The sequence below is a fragment of the Artemia sp. Qi Xiang Cuo genome, chromosome 12 (genome assembly GCF_049724085.1).
Source record: "Artemia sp. Qi Xiang Cuo chromosome 12, ASM4972408v1, whole genome shotgun sequence".
Lineage (NCBI taxonomy): Eukaryota > Metazoa > Arthropoda > Branchiopoda > Anostraca > Artemiidae > Artemia > Artemia sp. Qi Xiang Cuo.
Window position 1 is genome coordinate 31,994,158 of NC_142805.1, and position 20,766 is coordinate 32,014,923.

Sequence of the window (20,766 nt, forward strand, 5' to 3'; positions counted from 1 at the left end):
TTCTGTTCGTTTTAAGTTTCATTTGTACTTCAATAGGAAACTATTTTTTTCGTCTTAAGCTTGATTTTCAAATTCAATCTAAGTATTACTCGCTTTAAGATCTATTTATTCATTTATATTATTACTTGTTGTATTTTTGCTATGATTGTTTATTTAATTTCTGTTCGTTTTGGGTTTCATTTATTCTTTAATAGTAATTTCTGGTCGTTTTGAGTTTGAATTTTAAAGGGCATTTATATCTGCTGAGCTTAAGTTTAAAATGGCCTTTACTTTTCTTTGAAAAACTTATTTTTCGGGAAGTTTTTTTTTAATTAATATTTTGAAGAATCTACCTTTGTCTTCTCCCTCTATAGGGTACAGGCTTTTGACAAACTTACACAAACTTTGTGTTACAAAAATTTAACTTTCAGAAATAGAGGCTAAACCATACATAAGGCCAAAGGAAAGTGTTTTGAGCATCATAACTTCACTAAATCTAGTTTTAAAAGTATTTAAATGTGCAAACCTGAATGTTAGCCAATACAATTTTTAAAGGGTTAGAAATGGAGGAGGATTAGAAACTATAGCTGAAAAACAGTTTCTCAGGACATGAGTTAGGTTCTGAAATCATTCCTGTAAGTTTCACTCCCATAATACAATTATTTTTTAAGATAGGCCAGTGAAAAGTTTATAATCCAAAACAAACACTCTTTCCAGGTTAGTAACCTTAACTATCCACGTTAGTAGCCTTAACTAACCAGGTTAATAACCCCTCCAGTAACAGTGTCAAACATAGCCCTAGGCCAGTCATATGCAAAAGCTTACTTATTTTGTGAGTTTGCCATTAACCTAGCCTATCTTATTTGCTTAGGCCCTTATCTACAGTGGGATTATATCAACAAATAGGCCTACAGCTAATTTCAAAAAAAGCCAGCTTTTGTATACAGCCAAGAGCTGCATTTGGCCTGATGCAGGGAGGGGAGCTGGGGAACAATTTTCAACAGCAGCACTTATCAAATTTGGGAAGAGTACAAATAGAAAATCTAGAAAAATAGTAGGCTATATTTCTTTCTTTCTAATAAAATTTATGTAGTAGTCTACCACAAGATTCCTTATTTTAGGCCAACATCTTTTCAAATATCATGGTTGTTTTATGACATTGTCTCCCCCCCCCTCCTCTACCTGGCGGACTCAGATATAGCCCTCCTGGGTCAAAATAAATTTCTTTATTGATTTATCTTGTTATATGTCATCTCTTTTTTTGTAAACTTTTATTTCATTATTTACCTGGTGAAAACCATTTCGTCTAAGTGATTGCAATAGGATTGTTGGATAAAAACGTTGTTTCGAATGATTTAAAAATATTGACAACAATGGAATGAAATGTGATAATCTGATTAATAGAAAGATACTGGATTTTATAAAGTATGAAGTTGGTATTCAATTCTCCAGATAGAAAAACTCCAAATGATAAAGAAATGGATGTGATAAGAGAATCAACCAAATTAAGTGCTTGAAAACACATCAATGTCATGACCTTTTACAATCCACAAAATGAAACTGGAGGTTCTAGAGAAAAACGGAGGTTTATGACCAATCTCTTCAAGTATAAAAGTGAACTTTTAGTTGTTGATGTTCAGTTACCAGGGTCCACAATTGCTTTTAGAGTTGTAGCCATTTATCGTAGTCCTATTGTTAGTGAACTGTCTACATTTAATAATCAAAAAATATTACAGTATTTGTCCTCTGTCTTTTTATCTAGTTCCAAGTTTAGAGTAGTTACTGACTTTAACCCACCCTGTATCGATTGGACCTCAAGTACAACGCGACTTTCTGATGATTCGTTTGAAAGTCAATTCCTACAAACTTTACAAGAGAATTACTTGTATCAGCACATTCATAACCCTACTCATTAGCGCGCTAATTCGACCCCTTCAGTCTTAGACCTTGTAATTACGAAATCACCTGATGATATTGTAAGTGTTGAGTTTTTACCACCACTGGGAAAAGGTGATCATTTGGTCTTGCTGATATCACTAATTTTTTTTCAGGTTTTGCTGATATTCCAAATAGTTCTCCCAAATATAATTATGGTAGAGCGAATTACGTTGCATTTTCTGACTACATTTCGTTTCTTTCTATCCGAGAGGAGCTAAACCAATGTAACGCTACCACTGATGTGTCCTTTGATTGTATTAAGCAAGCCCTTAAAGAAGGTAAAGATCGATATGTACCAATATCTACTACAAGACAGTTTTTCAAAAAGAGACAGATCCTTCCTCGGTATATTGTACAATTACTAAAAGAAAAAGGTAATAGGTGGCGAGAACAAGTAAAAATTAAAACCTTTGAATGATGGTCAAAGCATAAAAGAGCTAGAAATAAAGCACACAAGTCTCTTTGTCTAAATCGTCAAGAGTTTGAGTCAAATGTTATAGCATCAGTTCAAAGTTCCGCAAAAAGATTTTGAAAGTACGTAAGAAGGAATCAATTTTCACAATCCCCATTATCCACTTCCTTTAAAGATCCTGAAACTTTCACATATAGATGACAATTATGTAAAATCAAAAATTTTCAATAAGGCATTTGGTTCAGTTTTCACACAAACACACACAGAAACATGAACTCAATTTACTCCTCTAGATTTAACAAAAGAATTTGATGATTCAGATTTTACAGTCCAGCAGGTTTATCAAACACTCCAAAATCTTGAACCTGGAAAGGCGCTGGATATTGATGAATTTTCAAATATGATTGTTATGCAAACTTGCATCAGTGCTTGCTGGACCACTCACATATTTCTTTAATCTTTGTATCTCTTCTGGTGAGTATCCTTCAGCTTGGAGAAGAGCAATCATTAGGCAATTTTACAAAAATGGTTCAAAGTCCCATTCAAATATATCAATCTTTTCCCATATAATGAAGAAAGTTCTGATGAGCAGAATCCAGGCACATTTTGGCGAAAATAATTTATGGCATTCAGCTCAGCATGGTTTCCGTAAACGGCGATCTTGTAACACGCAACTTCTGGAGGTAATTCATGTTTTTCAATTGATGGCAGATAATGGTATTTTGTTTGATTGTATTCATATTGACATTTCCAAGGCATTTGATAAGATTCCCATACAACTTCTGATAAAGAAATGTCAACTATATGGTATTGGCTCACAAACAAAAGGATGGATAATGGATTATCTTACAAATAGAACCCAAGAGGCTGCAGTAGGTGATACTCTGTCATCACTTATGTCAGTCATAAGTGGGGCTCCACAAGGCAGTTCGTCGGCTGGGAGGATGATTGTCGTATTAGGCATCTCCGGCCAAAATTGAGTTATGAATGCCATCTAGTGTAAAATTTTGCGTAGAATCTGAATCTGCTTTTTGTTTTGCTCTACTGGCTACCGTTCCTGAGTAAAAGACCAAAAACCATTTGTCGTATCGGACATTATCGCTGATAATCCGCTAGCGAAATTGTCGTATTGGAAAATTGTCGTATCTGGCTGTTTTGCCGTCACGCACTTCAGATAAGAAGAAAATGGCGCGTCCAAGGAAAAACTTGGCGAGGGATTTTGAAGCAATTTTTGATGAATTTGGCAGGTAAAGTGTCGATTTCTTCTAGGCCTCTGCACCCTATAGTATAGTATAGAGTAGGGTCTCTGCACCCAATAGTACAGGGGGAGCTACACTGCACCTTTACCCAAGAGTATATCAAATAGGCTACCTGATTTGTTATGATTTTTGGTGCATATATAGTTTGATTTGGAAACAACATTGAATTAGGAATATGGTTCTATTCCTAGATAACAGAATTGTCTTGTCTATTTACGCACATTATTTTACCACTGCACCATCTCATAATGCGATTTGCTAATTTGCAGAACTCAAAGGAAGTATCAAATTTTCTTGAACAAGTAGGCTAGCCTAGGCTATTTGATTAGGCTGAATATTTTAGCCATATGGATTGCTGAATGTTTTGAATGCATTGATAGTTAATAGTAGAGTCTAATGACAAATACACAATTTAGTTTAAGCATAGCCTAGGCTAATTCTAGAAAATACTGCCCAATCTTAAACACATGATCCTATAGGCCTTGTAGGATACAAAACCACTCAAACATAAATAGATTCAATCCCAGACATGTGCTGTAAAGAAAAATAGGCTACTAGGGTTTGCTAACTTTTCTTTAAGCTTAATTTTCAGTATAAAAAAGTTTCTGAGATCAAATTGAGCTAATCCCAACAAGGTAATCTAAATCTATACATATGCAAGACTAAGAGCTTGCTTGGAAATATAGGCTCTATTTGAATCAAATTATGCTCGGTTGCTTGTCCAAAGTTAGTGATTATCCAAACACCAGGGGTGCTTGGATAATATACCCAGTTCTTCATCAGCAGCTGATGTGTATTACCAAATAAAGCTAGTTTAAAGAAAAATCAAACTGTTTTGTTAAGCCTAAAGGTGTATCTGGCTTTGTGGGGGAATAGACAAGGAAATAGAAAATCTAATGGTATATTTCCTTTTTTTCTTTATCTGATTTCTCCCCTTTAATAAATATTAGAGCTAAAAATATGTTTTGCTATTACTAGGCCTAGACTAGTCTATCCTTACAAAGCCTATCTTTAGTCTTCTGAAAATTTCATTTTCCTGACCTGCAGGTCTTCACTGAGCCCATCGCTGGAGTAACCACTATAATTTTTTTTTTCTTTTACAGCTCTGACGAAGACCGTGAAAATTCTGACGAAGTTTCTGAATATGCACCGAGTATTGCTGAGTGCTCATCAGCAAAAGAACCGAGCATCATTTATTACAAATACGAGACAAGCTTTGCTGATGCAGGTGAAAGAGTTCTTTCCGATTCCCCGTTGCCCTTGGTTTATGTTTCGACTGATTATGGACAAGCTAATCGGAATAATGAAACTAGTTATTTTGAAGATGTCGAGAGAGGTTCAAATTCTTTTACAGAGCCTGTAGCTGGAAATAGGAATGGCACAGAAGGCGTTGACCCTGGAAAAAAATCAACGAGAAAAAGATTGAGGAATGAAAGCGAATGGATAAAAACTAAGATCAAGACAGCAAATAATGATGGGACTGCCTACGTTAACCCCAAGACTAAGAAAACGCATAGCAGAGTCCGTTCTGTGCAGCCTTCACAGTGTACTGAAGATTGCTCCTACGAATGTCACAAAATCCCACCCGAAAAAAGACAGAATGCTTTTGATAATTTCTGGAAATTGTCTGCTGAAATGAAGAAAATGTTTTATCTGAAAACCACAAAGTCCCTGCCTAAGAAGAAAAACAAAAAACAAGTGACAAGGAGGAAAAACACCTACCAGTATTTTGTTGTCATCAACGGAAAAGAAAGGCAGGTTTGCAGATCTTTTTATCTGACAACGTTCGACATAACCGAGAGGAGAGTGCACTACGCTCACGAGCAGAAGAATACCTGCGGAACGCCCACGCCTCCAAGGAAGAAGATCGCCAAAAACAAAACATCAGAGGAAGACATGGACTTCATACGTAACCACATTAACTCCTTTCCAAAGATCGAGTCCCACTATCGAAGGGCTGAGACTTCCAAACAATATTTGGAGTCTAACTTGAACATGGCTCGGATGTATAGCTTATATTGTGAAAAGTGCGAAGATGAGGGCCGCAAGAGTGCCTCAGAAACTGTATACAGGAAAGTGTTCAATACGGAATTTAACTTGTCGTTCCACACACCAAAAAATGACCGGTGTGATTTGTGCGAAGAATTTGATGTTGCACGCAGGAATGGAATTACGGTATCTGACGAAAAACGAGCTATTTTTGAAAATCATAAAAGGTCAAAAGCAGAAACCAAAGTAGAAAGAGATATGGATAGATTGCTTACCAAGCCAGTCCTCTGTTTTGATCTGGAAAATGTATTTGCATTGCCAAGAGGGAACGCATCTTGTTTCTTTTACAAAAGAAAGATCAATACTTATAACTTGACTGCTGTGCTGCATTACAAGGACAGTGCTGAACCAGATCCAAGTAAACAGACGAAAAAGGAGATCTATTGTGCTCTCTGGTCTGAGTTGATTGGAGGGCGGACCGGAAATGACATTGCAAGTGCAGTGGCGGCTATATTGTCAAAAGTCTTTTCAGGGCATCCAAATATCAAAGAGCTTATAACGTGGTCTGACTCCTGTGTCCCGCAAAATAGGAACAGTATCATGAGCTACCAAATGCAGGATACTTTGAAAAAGCTCCCCCATGTTCAGTCCATTACAATGAAGTTTTGCGAGCCAGGACACTCATCGATCCAAGAAGTGGACGCTGTCCATAGTGCCATCGAACATTACTTTGCTAAATTGGAAATTCATTCACCTCTGACCCTCACTCGACTTATGATTAAAGCTAGGAAAAAGGAACCGTACATTGTGATCCAAATGAAAAGATCTGACTTCTTAGATTTTCAGAGCTGCTCCAAAGAATACAAAGGATATTCGAAAGTTCCCTTCACAAAAGTCAAGGAACTGAGATTTGTTTCAACTGAGCACAAAAGAGTGTATTACAAGGAGAATTTTGGCTCTGCCTCACATGAACTGGTGAAGATTGCACCCGAGGCTGCAGTAGTTAAAAAAGGAAGGGGAGTCTCCAAAGTTACTGTGATTGGGGAGTTACTTGAGCCAGGCCCACTCCCTAGGCTCTCTTCCTTGCCTGAGGAAAAGATCAAGGACGTGAAAAGCCTCCTAAAGTTCATGCCGCTGGAGGACCAAGCATACTACAAAGCATTTTTCGATAAAACATAAAAAAGTAGGTCCAGTTTCGTTGGAACGATGTTTCTTTGTACCTGAAGTAGTGCTGAGTTTTTCTTATGCTTTTATATTCGAAATTGATTAAAATTTAAAGATTGCAAAACTGAATTCCTAAGAGATAAGACATTTACGCTGCTAGTTTTCAGAGCAAAATTGTCGTATTGGTTTTCCGTAAAAAGAAATTTCCGCGAGCGTTTTGTCGTATCTGTTTTTCAACAAGCAATATATCAAGATCCAGGTGCTCCAGGTGAACGAATTTCAACCAGGTTGTAGCCCTTGAGTGCGACTACAGTCGAGATAAAAAAAATTCCGGATTCGTCATTAAATAAAAAAGATATCGCGTTACAAACTTCAATCGCGTTTTTCTTGAAACTCGTCTCGAGTCAGATACGACAATCATCCTCCCAGCCGACGAGCTGTCTTGGGCCAGTGCTCTTCTGCCTTTTTATCAATGATTTGCCACATGTTATTAGGAATTCAACCTTAAAATGTTTGCAGATGATGTGAAAGTTTACAGTTAAGTCATGAATGAACATGAGATTTCTTTACTTCAAGAGGAGTTGGTTGCTCTTTGCTGGTGGTGTAGGGCAAACTCTATGCTCATTAACAAAACCAAGTGCAATGCTGTGTACTGTTTGAGTAGGCTCCCTCAACATTACCGTTACTTTGTTGATGGTAAATCAATTTCAAGCATGGAGTGTGCTTGAGACCTTGGGGTTTGATTTGATTCAAGTCTCAAATTTGATAAACATGTATCAATATCACTCATAAGGCAAATTACCAATTACTCCATCTAAAGCATAGATTTTCTAAGTTTAACCTTCATTCATTGATTTCACTTCATGTATCCATTGTACGTTCAATACTTGAGTATTGCTCATCAGTATGGTATCTCCCTAATAAGAGAGATAGAGAGAGGGTTGAGAAAGTACAATGTAGGGCCACCAAACTCATACCTTACCTGAGACATCTACCATACCACCAGAGAATGCAGAGACCACAGTTGCCTAGTCTTCAGTTCCAATGTGATAGAGCCAACTTAATAAATACATTCCACATTGTTAGGAACATTAACAATACCACTCCAACTCACTTCTTCACTTACACCAACACAAAATTTACCCACCATGTTCACAGAAAAGATTAGGCCAAAACTCTTTATCTAGCTGAGTGTGGAAGACTTGGAACACGCTTCCATCGGAAATAGTTGCAAGTACCACAGTCCAGTCTTTCAAAAATAGTTTAGCATCTACAGATTTCTATCTAGGTCTTATAACAATCCGTTTCGAGAATATTTTTATTTTTTGTATTAGTTGTTTTGTAACCAGTATGTATTTCAGTTACTTTGTATGCTTACTTTTCGGTATGTTTCAGTTATTAACAGATATGTTTCAGTTAGTTCAGTATGTTACTGTATGTTTCAGTTATTATGTTTTCAGAGTGTGTTACTTATCACAGAATTGTATGTGTGTATTATGTTGTCAACATTGTCATAGACTTTTAAACATAGACAACATTGTCATATATTTGTTTAGTGTGATAAAGGTTACAATATGTTAGTATTAATAAATAAATACCCTTACTCTAATTTCATTGGACAAAGCACCTAATGGGAGGTAACAACTCATGAAAATTAAGCTGAAAAAAGTATAGAATAGCTTCTGGTAAATGATGCCAGCCTCCTTTATTTACTCCTTTTGAATTCAAGACCTGATTTGATATTAGTAATGATAATGTTTCTACTATTGAACTCCTGTCCAGGAGTACAATGATTGTGATTACAAGTCTCTAAACTGCAAATACATCATATAATTCTAACTTCCATAAGTAACATACAATATTTGTCTACAAGTCATAAACCAAAGTATAGTAGCACAAAAACAAATAGTCCACTTTTTCATGAGAAACTACCATCAGATGACTACTCACTGGTCAGGGTTGGCCCAAGAGGGAGGGAGAGGGGCAAATACAGGCAATCACCTGAGGCCCTGCAGATGAAGAAGTCATGTGTTTTTGTGACTTTTTTTCTTTTTTGATATCACTTTATGATACAGACCTTTGACACTTTTGTCATACTTCAATAATTTTATTGCTAATGGTTTGATACAAAGGAAAATGATTGAAATATTGCTGTAAAAAAAAAAAAAAAAGAAAAAAAAAAAAAACATATGTACCAAGGGATGACATTTTAGGGGCTAACTGACGTGTTACTTCTTTGCTTATTCAAACTTATAAAAGATGCTTTCACATTTTCAACTCATTTAAAACAGCATGTTTTATCCAACAATCAGTAAAAATACTCGGCGAAACTGGATATCTTGATTCTACACAGCATAACCAGCTTTACAACAGATTAATCAACAGAAAGAACAACAAACAAATAAGCTAAATAATTAGGTTTATATAGGCCAAGTGCATATTAGGGGGAGGGGTCCATTGTCAGAGAAATGAGAATTATATTGAAAAGGGGCATAAACTAAGGGAATCTAATTTTACCATCTTATTTGCCATTGAGTTCTGTATATAGCCCATGGCTAAACATGGGGGAGGGGGGAATAATGATGAAACTTGGTATCAATGTCACTATAAAATTCTAAAACAATTTTTAAAAATCCTAAGATATTCACTTAAATCATTCCCAAAAGTACTTCACTTTGCTTCCCTACCCTCTCCAAATGTGCAAATATACAGTCTAAATTATATATTTCCCAATGATCGCCTCCAGTCCATGCATCATGGACCAGAGGAGAACATGGATCTCCTCTAGTCCTTTAAATTACCACCACTATCCAAACAGCTTGAGTCCAGCTTGCTGCGTTTGTATGTTCATTTACTTTGCCTACCCATTGAAACACCTGCCCAAGTTATATTTGACTTTGATCCAACTGCAAGTAGCTGGAAACACCCCAGAGGTAAACCACATATGAGATGGGCGGATATCACCCAAAATCAATTCATGGTGTGGGGAATTGACCCCAGTGAAGCTCCTACCCTGGCCCAAAACAGGCCACTCTGGAGACAACTAGCAGCGCTGACTTTTGGTTCCCTCTATGCTGGCAATGCTGCCAAGCAAGAGCTTTAAGTAAAAAAAATTAAGTCATGTATTTTCTCCTTTCTTGATTACATTACTCTTTTTTTCAAATAGATTTTGCAGCAAAGAGGAAATATATAATCAAAAACATCATCAGCACAGTAATATATACAGGTGGTTATGTTAGCCATTTAATATAATGTATTCTGGGTGGCCTGCTTTCCATAATTCTCTGTTGTAGTTTTCAGAATTTTGTTTCTGAAGCATTGTATTTTCATTGTATTTTAGTATATTTTATTTAGGATTAACCTAACTTCACTTCTTGAGTTTGTTCTGGATAATATGTAAAAACCACTTTAAATTTCATCTGTGAGGGGGAGGGGCAAACTGGGGTCTGTTTTCTAGGGGCAGGCAGTTGACCCCTGCCTCAAAACAAATTATACCCCTGCAGTTTAAGATTAGATTAAAATATAAATAACCAAAGCATGATTTTTTTTTATTTATTTATGATAGGGTGGCTTCCTTTGGGGATAGGAGCAGGAAGGTAATGGTTATTTGCTTTTTTGATTAATAAGATGTAATGTTGTGTCTGGGAGTAAGAATGGTGACCACCCTGTGTATTATGTTGAAATGACATTGATTGTGGTTCTCAGCATCCAGAAATGGACTGAGTATTTTGTATTATGTGCAATTTACTTTTTGTCTATGTAAATAAACCCATTGAATTGAAAAAAAAAGTCAAGAAATGAAAAATTCCTATAAAAAATACAATTTGGGCTGCATTACTGATTGCCCCTCCCAAACAAATTTTTTAAGAATCCTTCCTAGATTATACTATTGGGTACTGTTTACAAGAAATAAGGACTAAAAATCAATCATTTTCTGTAATAAAAACACTGAAACATACCAATACAATAAAACTTTTAAAAGATGGTACATGTGATAAATGCAAAATTGAAATGTTTATGTGCTGTTAGAGAGCCCAAGGGAGTGCAGACCCAAGACAAGAAGATTGGACAGTGACAGTGCTGTGGCCTGTATAAGTATGCAAAGGGTGGTGTCACTTATTACAGCTCTGCAGAGACAGAGACACAGATAAAGTGTATGTAATACATATGTCCAAATGAAATAATTTTATTTCCACCACTGAACTTGAAAAAATTGAAGATTTTTTCACCAATGCTGTAAATGTTTGCCTCCTGGCTGGCAGCCACACAACATCATACAAAGTACCCGACATTGATGCCAATTCATCTGCCAACAATCTAATGTCTGCTGCATTTGATGGCACAAAATAGCTTACAGTTGTGATGAAGATACCAGCTTGTCACCTATTATAAGGGTCAAGGTTGTATCTTTCCTAATGCCAAATGGTTTTGCATTCTATTGTAAAGAGATATAAGAAGCATGTGTTGCCTTATACAATTGGGAGTTGGACATTTTGCTTCTCAATTTCTTCAGCCAAGTCTAAGTCAATAGTTAAGTGAATATATCTCACATCTTCCTTGACATGAAACCTGATTATACTTATTTTTTCTCAAATGTGGAACCCATTGAAGGGCACCATACAGCCAACAATCCTTTCTGGCATATGGAAGATGCATTTCCTGCTGCTAGGGCCAGGTATACTAGCACCATTTATCACCCCTTTGACCTTCTTTTCTTGACGTTATACTCTGACCCTGATTGAGTTCTCTTCTAGTCTCATAGAGAAAAATTTTGGACCAAAAATCAAACTGACTCAAGAGTTTGTTGTGCAATGCATCAAAATTCACTGTTTATATTCTGCCAATCTTTTGATACATCTGCTTTTTACCTTGATAAGGATAAGTTTTGCACCCTCAGCAAAACTTTTTCCTTTCCCAGCCAACTGACTAGACTTTTTCTTATTCCTTGTCCTTTTTCTTTTGAGTACCTTTGCCAACAATACCAGTAGAAACACTAGAAATACTCCCCTCATCATCAAACATTATCATTTAAACAATGGGTTTGTTCTCAGACATAGTATTTCTAAATTGGTGTCCAGATGCTTAGATTGCCTATTCAGCTTATATTGCAAACTTACCTCACCATGATGGTATCAAAGAGCAATTGAAAATATTACAACTCACCAAATATAACAGGCAACAAGTGCATAACCTTCCCTTTGACTGAGGTTGCCTCTGTTTGGTCAATAGATGTTGTTGAATAATCTCAACCTTGGCAAAGTTTCCCAGTATGGCTGTTTTTTCACTCATCAATGAGCTAAGATCTTATATCTTTTGTCAGAAAATGCTTAAAAGTGAAATCTTTGAACCAAGATCTTACATCTTTTGTACTTTTATGCAAATGTCTTTCATCAATCTGTTCTGATCAGTGGTCTGAGAATAATGATGAGTATATCATCAAAGTTCTCTCATCATTGTTCTATATGGCAGAAATATGGTGTCTTTCATGGTTTTTGCAAACTTCAGTGAGCTGTAAGATCTTAAAACAAAGATGAGTTGAAAAAACAGTAATCTTTGCAGAAAGATGAAAGATCTTATATGTAAGATCTTAGTGCTAAAAAATGGCCCTAATGCCTTGCACAAGTGGCAACATGATCCAGTTGATCTCCCACTGCATTAGGACTGTTTTTTCACTCATCAATGTGCTAAGATCTTACATCTTTTGTCAGAAAATGCTTAAAAGTGAATCTTTGAACTAAGATCTTACACCTTTTGTTGATTTTATCCAAATGTCTTTCATCATTCTGCTCTGATCAGCAGTCTGAGAACAATGATGAGTATATCATCGGAGTTCTCTTGTCATTGTTCTATATGGCAGAAAGATGGTGTCTTTCATGCTTTTTGCTAACATCAGTGAGCTGTAAGATCTTAGAACAAAGATGAGTTGAAAAAACAATAATCTTTGGAGAAAGACGAAAGACCTCAGTGCTAAAAAACAGCCCTATTACATTATGTTGAGAGTAAACCTGGCCTTAATTCATTTATTTTAAACAAAATTGTAGATGGGGGAGGGGGGGGGATGTTCTACTTTCTCCTTTTGGCATGACCACCCCTCCCAAATTGAGGCCCTGGATCCATGCTCACTTTTCAAGATAACAAAAAGTAGCTAAGCTAAAATTTAGCCTGAATCTTGCATATTCTAGGCTAACCTATCCCTTGGCCTAAGGCTGCACCTAGCCCCATTGGAGGGACATGGATACATTTGCAACAGATGGAATTGAGTTTTGGCCTACCCTAGAATAAACAATAATCCTGAATCTAATAGCCTAGGTTAAGCCAAATCTTTGTGGTCTCTGTCTATTAAAACTTGTATGCAATTTGAAAATAGGCCTCTTTGGTCTCCAGTAATTACCTAGGCCTAATTATAATATTTTTTGGCTTCAATAATAAAATGACAAATTTTGTACAAACCTAGACAAATACTAAAAATAATCTCAATTAATTGTTTTCTAATATATTTACGAAATTGATACTTTTGAATACATGAAGTGTTGCCGACCGGTGAGAAAAAAATCAGTAGATTCTCGAAACAAATCACTTTATTCTTGAAAAAATCACTAAAGAATCACACAAATAACAATATTATTTACCAAACCACACTAGAATTAAAATAATCTTTAGATATTTATTTAATTATAGTTCTGTTTCTTTACCATGTTCTATACAGTCACCCCTACAGGAAGGGCTTAAAACTTCCCCCTAGATGTGGAAAAACACCTTTAGTTTGATGTTTTGTTTTTTCTCATGCAAAAATACCCTTGAAAGTTTGAGCAATGCCTTTTTGCATCTTTATGCGGAGAATGGAACAAAATCCTTGCTTTCTCCCTCTTACCGAATCGGTACATAGAAGCTGTTTTTCTTTTTACTCGAGTCGAGCAAGGATAATTACCGGGGCACCAGCAAAAATAAATAAAATAACCTGTTTTTCCATAAAAAAAAAATGTGTCCCACTCTTGACAAATTTCGGTAAGTATCTGTATTATTGCTTCTTAAAAATAAATAGGCGGTTGTTAATTATATGGAACATACCAAAAAGTACAGTTATGTTAATCCTGATGAAATATGCCAAAATGTGATGAAAATAAAATACTTTAGTTTATATAATAATATAGTTTGGGCTATATAATTGCACATTAGGGAGGTTTTGGGTTAAAGTAGATCTTACCTAATCTTACCCCCACCCGCTTTATCAGTGGCGTCGCTTGGGGGCAACAAGGAGGGGGGCACGTGCCCCCTCCCCCAAGATTTGAATAAAAAAAAATTATCACTCTCAAGCATTTTGACTCTCTTAATATGGACCCCACGTGTACCCAATAAAAATGCTGAATGTTCAACTCTACCCTTAATATGCAAATATGTTGCCGCATTTTTACTAATCCACGCCAGTCTGTCACACATTATTTGTTTTTGTGGTTATGGAACTGGTTTCCATACATCATACATTGTCCCTAATTACGTTAGAAAAGTATCCTGAGCTTAATTTTATCCCCAGATTAATACTCAGTGGCTGCGTGGATCATGTTAAATCTAAAGTTATAGTTTTGGAACCTTTCAACTATGCTAAACAAAATGGCTATCTCAAACTTTTGATCGAAAATTTTTTACTGTTTCTTAGCCTTCTATGGGTAAAACTAAGTTTAATGAATATTATATATCTAGAATCAACTTAATAAGCCGATGATATATTGATTGATATCAAAATTCCATTTCTAGAATTTCGGTTACTCTTGAGCCTAGTAGCTCCATTCTTACAGTTTGTTACCATAAACTGTTGGATTAAATAGTATATAAATCCAAATACTTAAAGAATAGTACGTTATCTGTGTTTATTAGATGCTTCAATTACAAATAAGAGAATTTGAAGAATAATTTGAAGTTTTAATTATATATTAGAAGTAGAAATTAAAATCACTAGACCACTACCAGAGTAGATACTCCCCCTTCCCTTACTCCCATCCGACTTCAATCATCAAACTACAATCGATTTTATGTATCTAATTGTGTAAAAAATTCTATTACAAAAAGCATTCCTATTATAAAAAGCCCCATTTTCTTTGTCAATGATTTCTTTTTTTTTTTTTATTTGGAAAATTATATTCAATATATACCTACCTTCTTATTTTTCAATTACTCCATTTCTATTCTATTTGCAGATGTAGATGCTGTATTCATACCCACCATTCACTCAACTTTCAAAGGTTTTAACAGAAGAAAATATAATTTAGAACTGAAAGATTACAGAGAGAGAAAAAAACATATAGACAAAAATTCGGACCTGAGCAAATGTTGTAAAATAGGAAGTATTGAACATTTTTGCAAATTTGCGATTAACATAGTTCGCCTATTATTTTGATTATAACGCTCTGGGATCATATTTGATATGGACATATGATGGGCAATCAGTTAAGAAATCGGACGGCTAGTATCCGTCCGATCTTTTGGGTCAAATAAAAGGGATACCAGAAATTTTAATTTCCGTTCAAATGAACCCTCTCATGATGTTATAGAACCGTTGGTTGGATACAATCACATTGGGAAAAAAGGAAATTAACAAGCATCCGTGATTTTTCTTCTGGCAAATAATACAAAAATTAAACATTTGTAGATAGGGGCTTGAAACCTTTCTGTACGGTTCTCTGATACACCAGATCCAATGGTTTGATTTTAATTAAAATTATTTCACTGTTATTGGGCGTTTCCTCTCTTTTTCAAAAATCAGGCAAATTTTCACAGTTTTTTTGCCTTATATGGATAAAACTAAGCTTAATGAATCTTATATATTTGAAATTAACTTAATAAGCCGACGATATATTGATTGATGTCAAAATTCCGTTTCTAGAATTTAGGTTACTATTGAGCCTTGCAGCTTAATTCTTACAGTTCATTACCGCATACTGTTTGATATATTAAGACAAAAATTCAAAAACTTAAAGAATAGGACTTTATCTACGTTTTTTAGGAGTTTCAATTACAAATAAGAGAACTTGGAGAATTATTGGAGTTTTTATTAGATATTAGAAGTAGAAATTAAAATCATTAGACCATTCCCAGAGTAGATACATCATCAAACTACAATTGATTTGATCTATATATTTATATTACAAATATAAATAGATAGATGCGTAAAGTACTTTGATGATGAGAATAACATCATGGATATGGCCTTTCTATCCAAATCCCTGGTTTGGATAGAAATACTGTTAAAACCCCTCTACTATATTCTTTAGTGGTGAAAAATCCCCCTAAATGCTTGTTGACTCCTGAAGCTCGTAAATTAGCTATCGATTCAGTATGCAATATGGATCCTTCAAGAAATAAGATTGCAGTTCGTCGTCGCAAATAAGAGTTTAAAGTTCTTGAAGACAATGTTAAAACGGCGGAGAAAATTGCAGGTTCGTTTAAAACTTCGGATGATAGTGTAGCTGTAAAAATTAAAGCTAAACAGTTTTTGGGCATCTTAATGCAGGTACCATTTGAGTTTCATTATGTATTACAAGCCTTGATTCCTAACTGCATCAAGGCCTAACGTTGTGGGCTTTCATTAGCTTTTAAATTATCGTTCGCTTCTCAGAATGATCTAGAAAATTTTTTATAAATCCCCCTAAACTTGAATACGAGATCGTCTACGTTGAAAAATATTGGTATCTAACTCGCAGATGCTATAATTACGACAAAAATGATTGTCATACGGCAAAAGAATGCAAAGTTCCCCAGATATGTGGACACTGTGCGCAAACTGGACACGGCCATACCAAAGAATCCCCTTGCACTAATAGTCTATATTGTGTATCATGCCAATCGGAGTGGGTAGTTTTTAGATCCTTTCCAATTGGTAAACCAAGGTAAATAATTTTTGAGACAGGGGCTACAGACAATTCTCTCAGCCTCAGAGACGAGACCTTTTCTTGGCGCCAGTTGAACAGAAGAATATACGACTGCTGCTGGTTAAATTCAAGACCAATGCGACTGTAATTTGACTGTAGTGTGGAGAAGGTAGTCTCAGTACCTGCGACTGTGCGGCTGGGGTTCAGAATGTCATCGGCGTAGGCTATCATTGTAACGTCTATACCACGAGCTATGCATGCTGTCTTAATAGTAGACTGTGGTTCAATAGTACAATTATTAAAGGCACAAGGAAATGTGACTGATCCTTGTCGAGCCCCCTTTTTTACTGGGACTACTGGAATCCCTCAGCAGGACAGCATCATGTCTGGTGTATATTCAGTGAGGGCTCGACCCTGGTCAGGACATAGGAGGTCAGCCTGTAGGTGGTCGTACATGTCTTTAATGGGTAGTAGGATGTCCTTCTGTACACCTTTGTTTCCCATATCCAGAATGAGTTGGTCATGGAGAAGTGAGTCGTAGCCACGGCAGACGTCATGTAGACCTATAACAATGGACTCCTTTGATTCATTAGCGTCAATCAAGACAGAAGCCAAAGCAGAAATGGCGTGGCCGCAACCAAGACCCCTCTGGAACCCAAACTGGAAAGGGGGAGTCCAGAATTTTTCGTGGATTTCATCAGTGACCAAAAGTTCGAAGATTTTGCAAAGCGTTGGTGCTACTGTGATCGGTATGAACAAAGCACATTCAAAAGTACTTTTTCCTATCTTCGAGACTGGCCTAAGCAACACAGTAATGAATTCTGATGGTACGAGTCCACTAGTGAAGATCATCTGAAAGAGAAGTTAAGTCTCCCATAAAAGTTGGGCTGCGATGGCTAAGCTGGAGGGTAGATACACGGTCAATGCCAGCCCACTTCTTCTTCTTCAACCGTCGGACCACAGACGCAGCCTGTGATTGGGTAACTATGAAATCTGTATCTGGAATTGATGAGAGGAGGGATGGAAGCTTTTCTTGAACAGAAATGTAAAGATCCTGTTTTGGGGCTGAAAACTCATCAAAGTAATAGTTTATCCATCACAGGAAACTTCGGACATTTCCGGATCTGAGTCATTATACCGTTAACTGTCTCACACAGCTTGCATCGCTGCACATTCCGCCCAGTGTTATAGGAGATGAGAGGACGAAATGGATAGAAAAATTTGTCAGTCCGTTTTTGGGATTTCTTAACAGGTATTTCAACACAATAGATTTAAATAACGGGATGTAGCTCATCAATTATAATTAATGATTTTCCGACAATGATTTTCTTGGAAATTAGTATCTTTTAAGAATTTGCTGGCTACTTTTTACAAAATAATACTCTAAGGAAATATAAATCGCTTCTATAGAAACATAAAGTTTCCTTTAGCGTGAAATTTACTTTCTCTTTTGAAATTAATTTTTTCTGTTTCTCCTGACTATTAATTAAAATTTTTATTCCTTTCTACAAATTAAATTGGCTTGTGATTTACAAATTAAGAAATTAATAACTTTAAGAAAATTTTCATTTGATCCAAAAATTCAGAAACGCCACTTAATATCCGGGTTCTAGTGGTAGTTAGCAATCCGGGTTGCAGCGGTAGCTAGCAATCAATTAAGAAACGATAACGTCCCATAGTAAAAAAAGCGATAGCACTACCACTAGCATAGCAAAGCGAGTGCTAGGAAGAGATTCATAGATTCGGTATGTGCGGATAGTAGTGACATATCCGAATTACGGAGAGTCAAATTGGACTGGAAAGTAGTGGTTTGCTCAAAAAACACAGCTGAAACCATTGTTGAGTCAATCAAGACCAACCAGCCGCAGATTTCTGCTGCCACAAAGAGCCCTAACTATATTGGTGTAGTGAAACGAGTCCCCTCTGATGTATCAGCGGACGAGCTAACTGCACTGATCCCCTGAGCTACGAAGTCTGAACAGCTTGGCAGTTCCCGTACGTTCAAAGTATTTTTCAGCTGTCGATCGGATTTGGATAAATTTCTTAAGGACGCTGTGAAGATCTATTACGAAAAACTGCCCACTGATGAATTCCCTTTCTTACCCCGTCATTGCTACTCCATGCCACAACCAAGGTCACCTAGCTTCCGGGTGTTCCAATAGCCCTGCCTGCTCCAGATGTGGCGCGTCTGTCCACGTCTCAAAAAAGAACGACTCAGAAAAGTTTACTCGTGCTATGTTTTGCGTTTTCTTCAAGAAAGCGGGTCATACCTGCTGGTATGAGCAGGTTTTTTTCGAAATCACCATACATTTGTTTTTTTGCAATAAACTTTTACTTTTAAGGCGAGCCGAAATAATAGTTGACATTTCTGAGTCAGTGTCAGATGGGAATTTTTTTCACTTGGCAATTTTTCTAAAAACGCGTTTTTTAACTTTTGGTTACTATGGACTTTGGTTACTTTGGTTACTAACGAACAAAGGCGCTCGCGGCCTTTTAAGAACTTGTGATGCTGTTTTGTTATTCTCTGTTGCAAAAATTGGAAGCAACCCCATAATTTTAATAAAATTAAAAATGCCACAAAACACACTTTTTCAATTAGTTTAAAATATTTCCCAACAAATGTTTGAGATTTTTTATCATTAAAAAGAGAAGATTAAAAAAGTTTAGTAAAGAAGTTTTTTAAATATTTTTAAAAGTTTGAAACTTTTCTGACACAGAAAATTTTAAATGCAAAATTTCTCAAAAGGGCGTATCTAATATATTTCAGGAACTGCTAATGGGACTAATTTAAATCTTTTTAGAATTATGAAACAGGATGTGTTTTCACAATTGAAAAAATTGCGGAAAAATAGGAAGATAATACTGCAAACAAAGATTAGAAAACTTGAAGCTACAGTGATGACAGTGGTTTCACAGTCATACCTAATTATTGTCATCACTTTGGTTTACAATATTAGGGTCTTGGTTAGGGTACTTATCTTCATATTCATTAAAACTTTTTTCAACAGTGAAAAAAACCTGGTGATGGATCCACAATATTTACTAATAATACTTCTTAAGTAAATTAAAATGTCTAATTTATTGATCTTTTCATTATCTGATACCCCCTCTTCATATTCATTTTTTTCCAGTTTAAGTCATTTAGCCTTCTGAACATTAATTTTCAAAAGCCATTCTAACAGGCTGAATTTTCAAAACCTTCCAAAAAAATTTTATTACAAACGTCTTCATCTTGGACATTCATATCGTCAGCGTGAATCATCCGCGAAGTATTAAACTTGAAAATAACGATGACCTACATAGTATTAAACTTGAAAATAAAATTGTTCAATCTGCATGGAAAAACGTAGGATCCCCTCTACACGGTTTTCCGCATAGTGTAATTGCATCTTAAGTTCAGACACATAGGATTTTCCTTAAAGACCATTTGCAAACCTGACAGAAATCCCAATTCCCTGACTAAAAATCAATTTGCAACACCAGGCAGGAACTATCAATTTTTTGGTTCGCGCATTTTCTATCAAACTTTGTAAGTTTCGCCCCATAGCACAACTTATGATGTTAGGAGATTACAATTCTTTAAAGCAGATTTCTGGATATATATATATATATATATATATATATATATATATATATATATATATATATATATATATATATATATATATATATATATATATATATATATATATATATATATATATATATATATATATATATATATATATATATATATATATATATATATATATATATATATATATATATATATATATATATATATATATATATATATATATATATATATATATATATATATAAAGAAAAAAAAAAAAAAAAAAAAAAAAAAAAAAAAATATATATATATATATATATATATATATATATATATATATATATATATATATATATATATATATATATATATATATATATATATATATATATATATATATATATATATATATATATATATATATATATATATATATATATATATATATATATATATATATATATATATATATATATATATATATATATATTGTCTTGTGTCACTCCAGTCGACAGAATCTGAATATTTGGCTTATTCTTGAATTTTTCGTGTATTGCAGCATTTTCGCTTGTACTTATAAACGTTTTACTATTAAATAAGTTGATT

General features: G+C 35.2%; 1 protein-coding gene across 1 annotated transcript; it reads left to right on the top strand.

Annotated features, from left to right (window-relative positions):
* The first annotated feature begins 2,898 nt into the window (after window positions 1-2,898).
* Window positions 2,899-3,309, top strand: LOC148946018 (uncharacterized). The gene has a single exon (XM_089097578.1). It carries the CDS (start codon window positions 2,899-2,901, stop codon window positions 3,307-3,309), a length of 411 nt encoding a protein of 136 aa, XP_088953704.1.
* The last annotated feature ends 17,457 nt before the right edge of the window (window positions 3,310-20,766 follow it).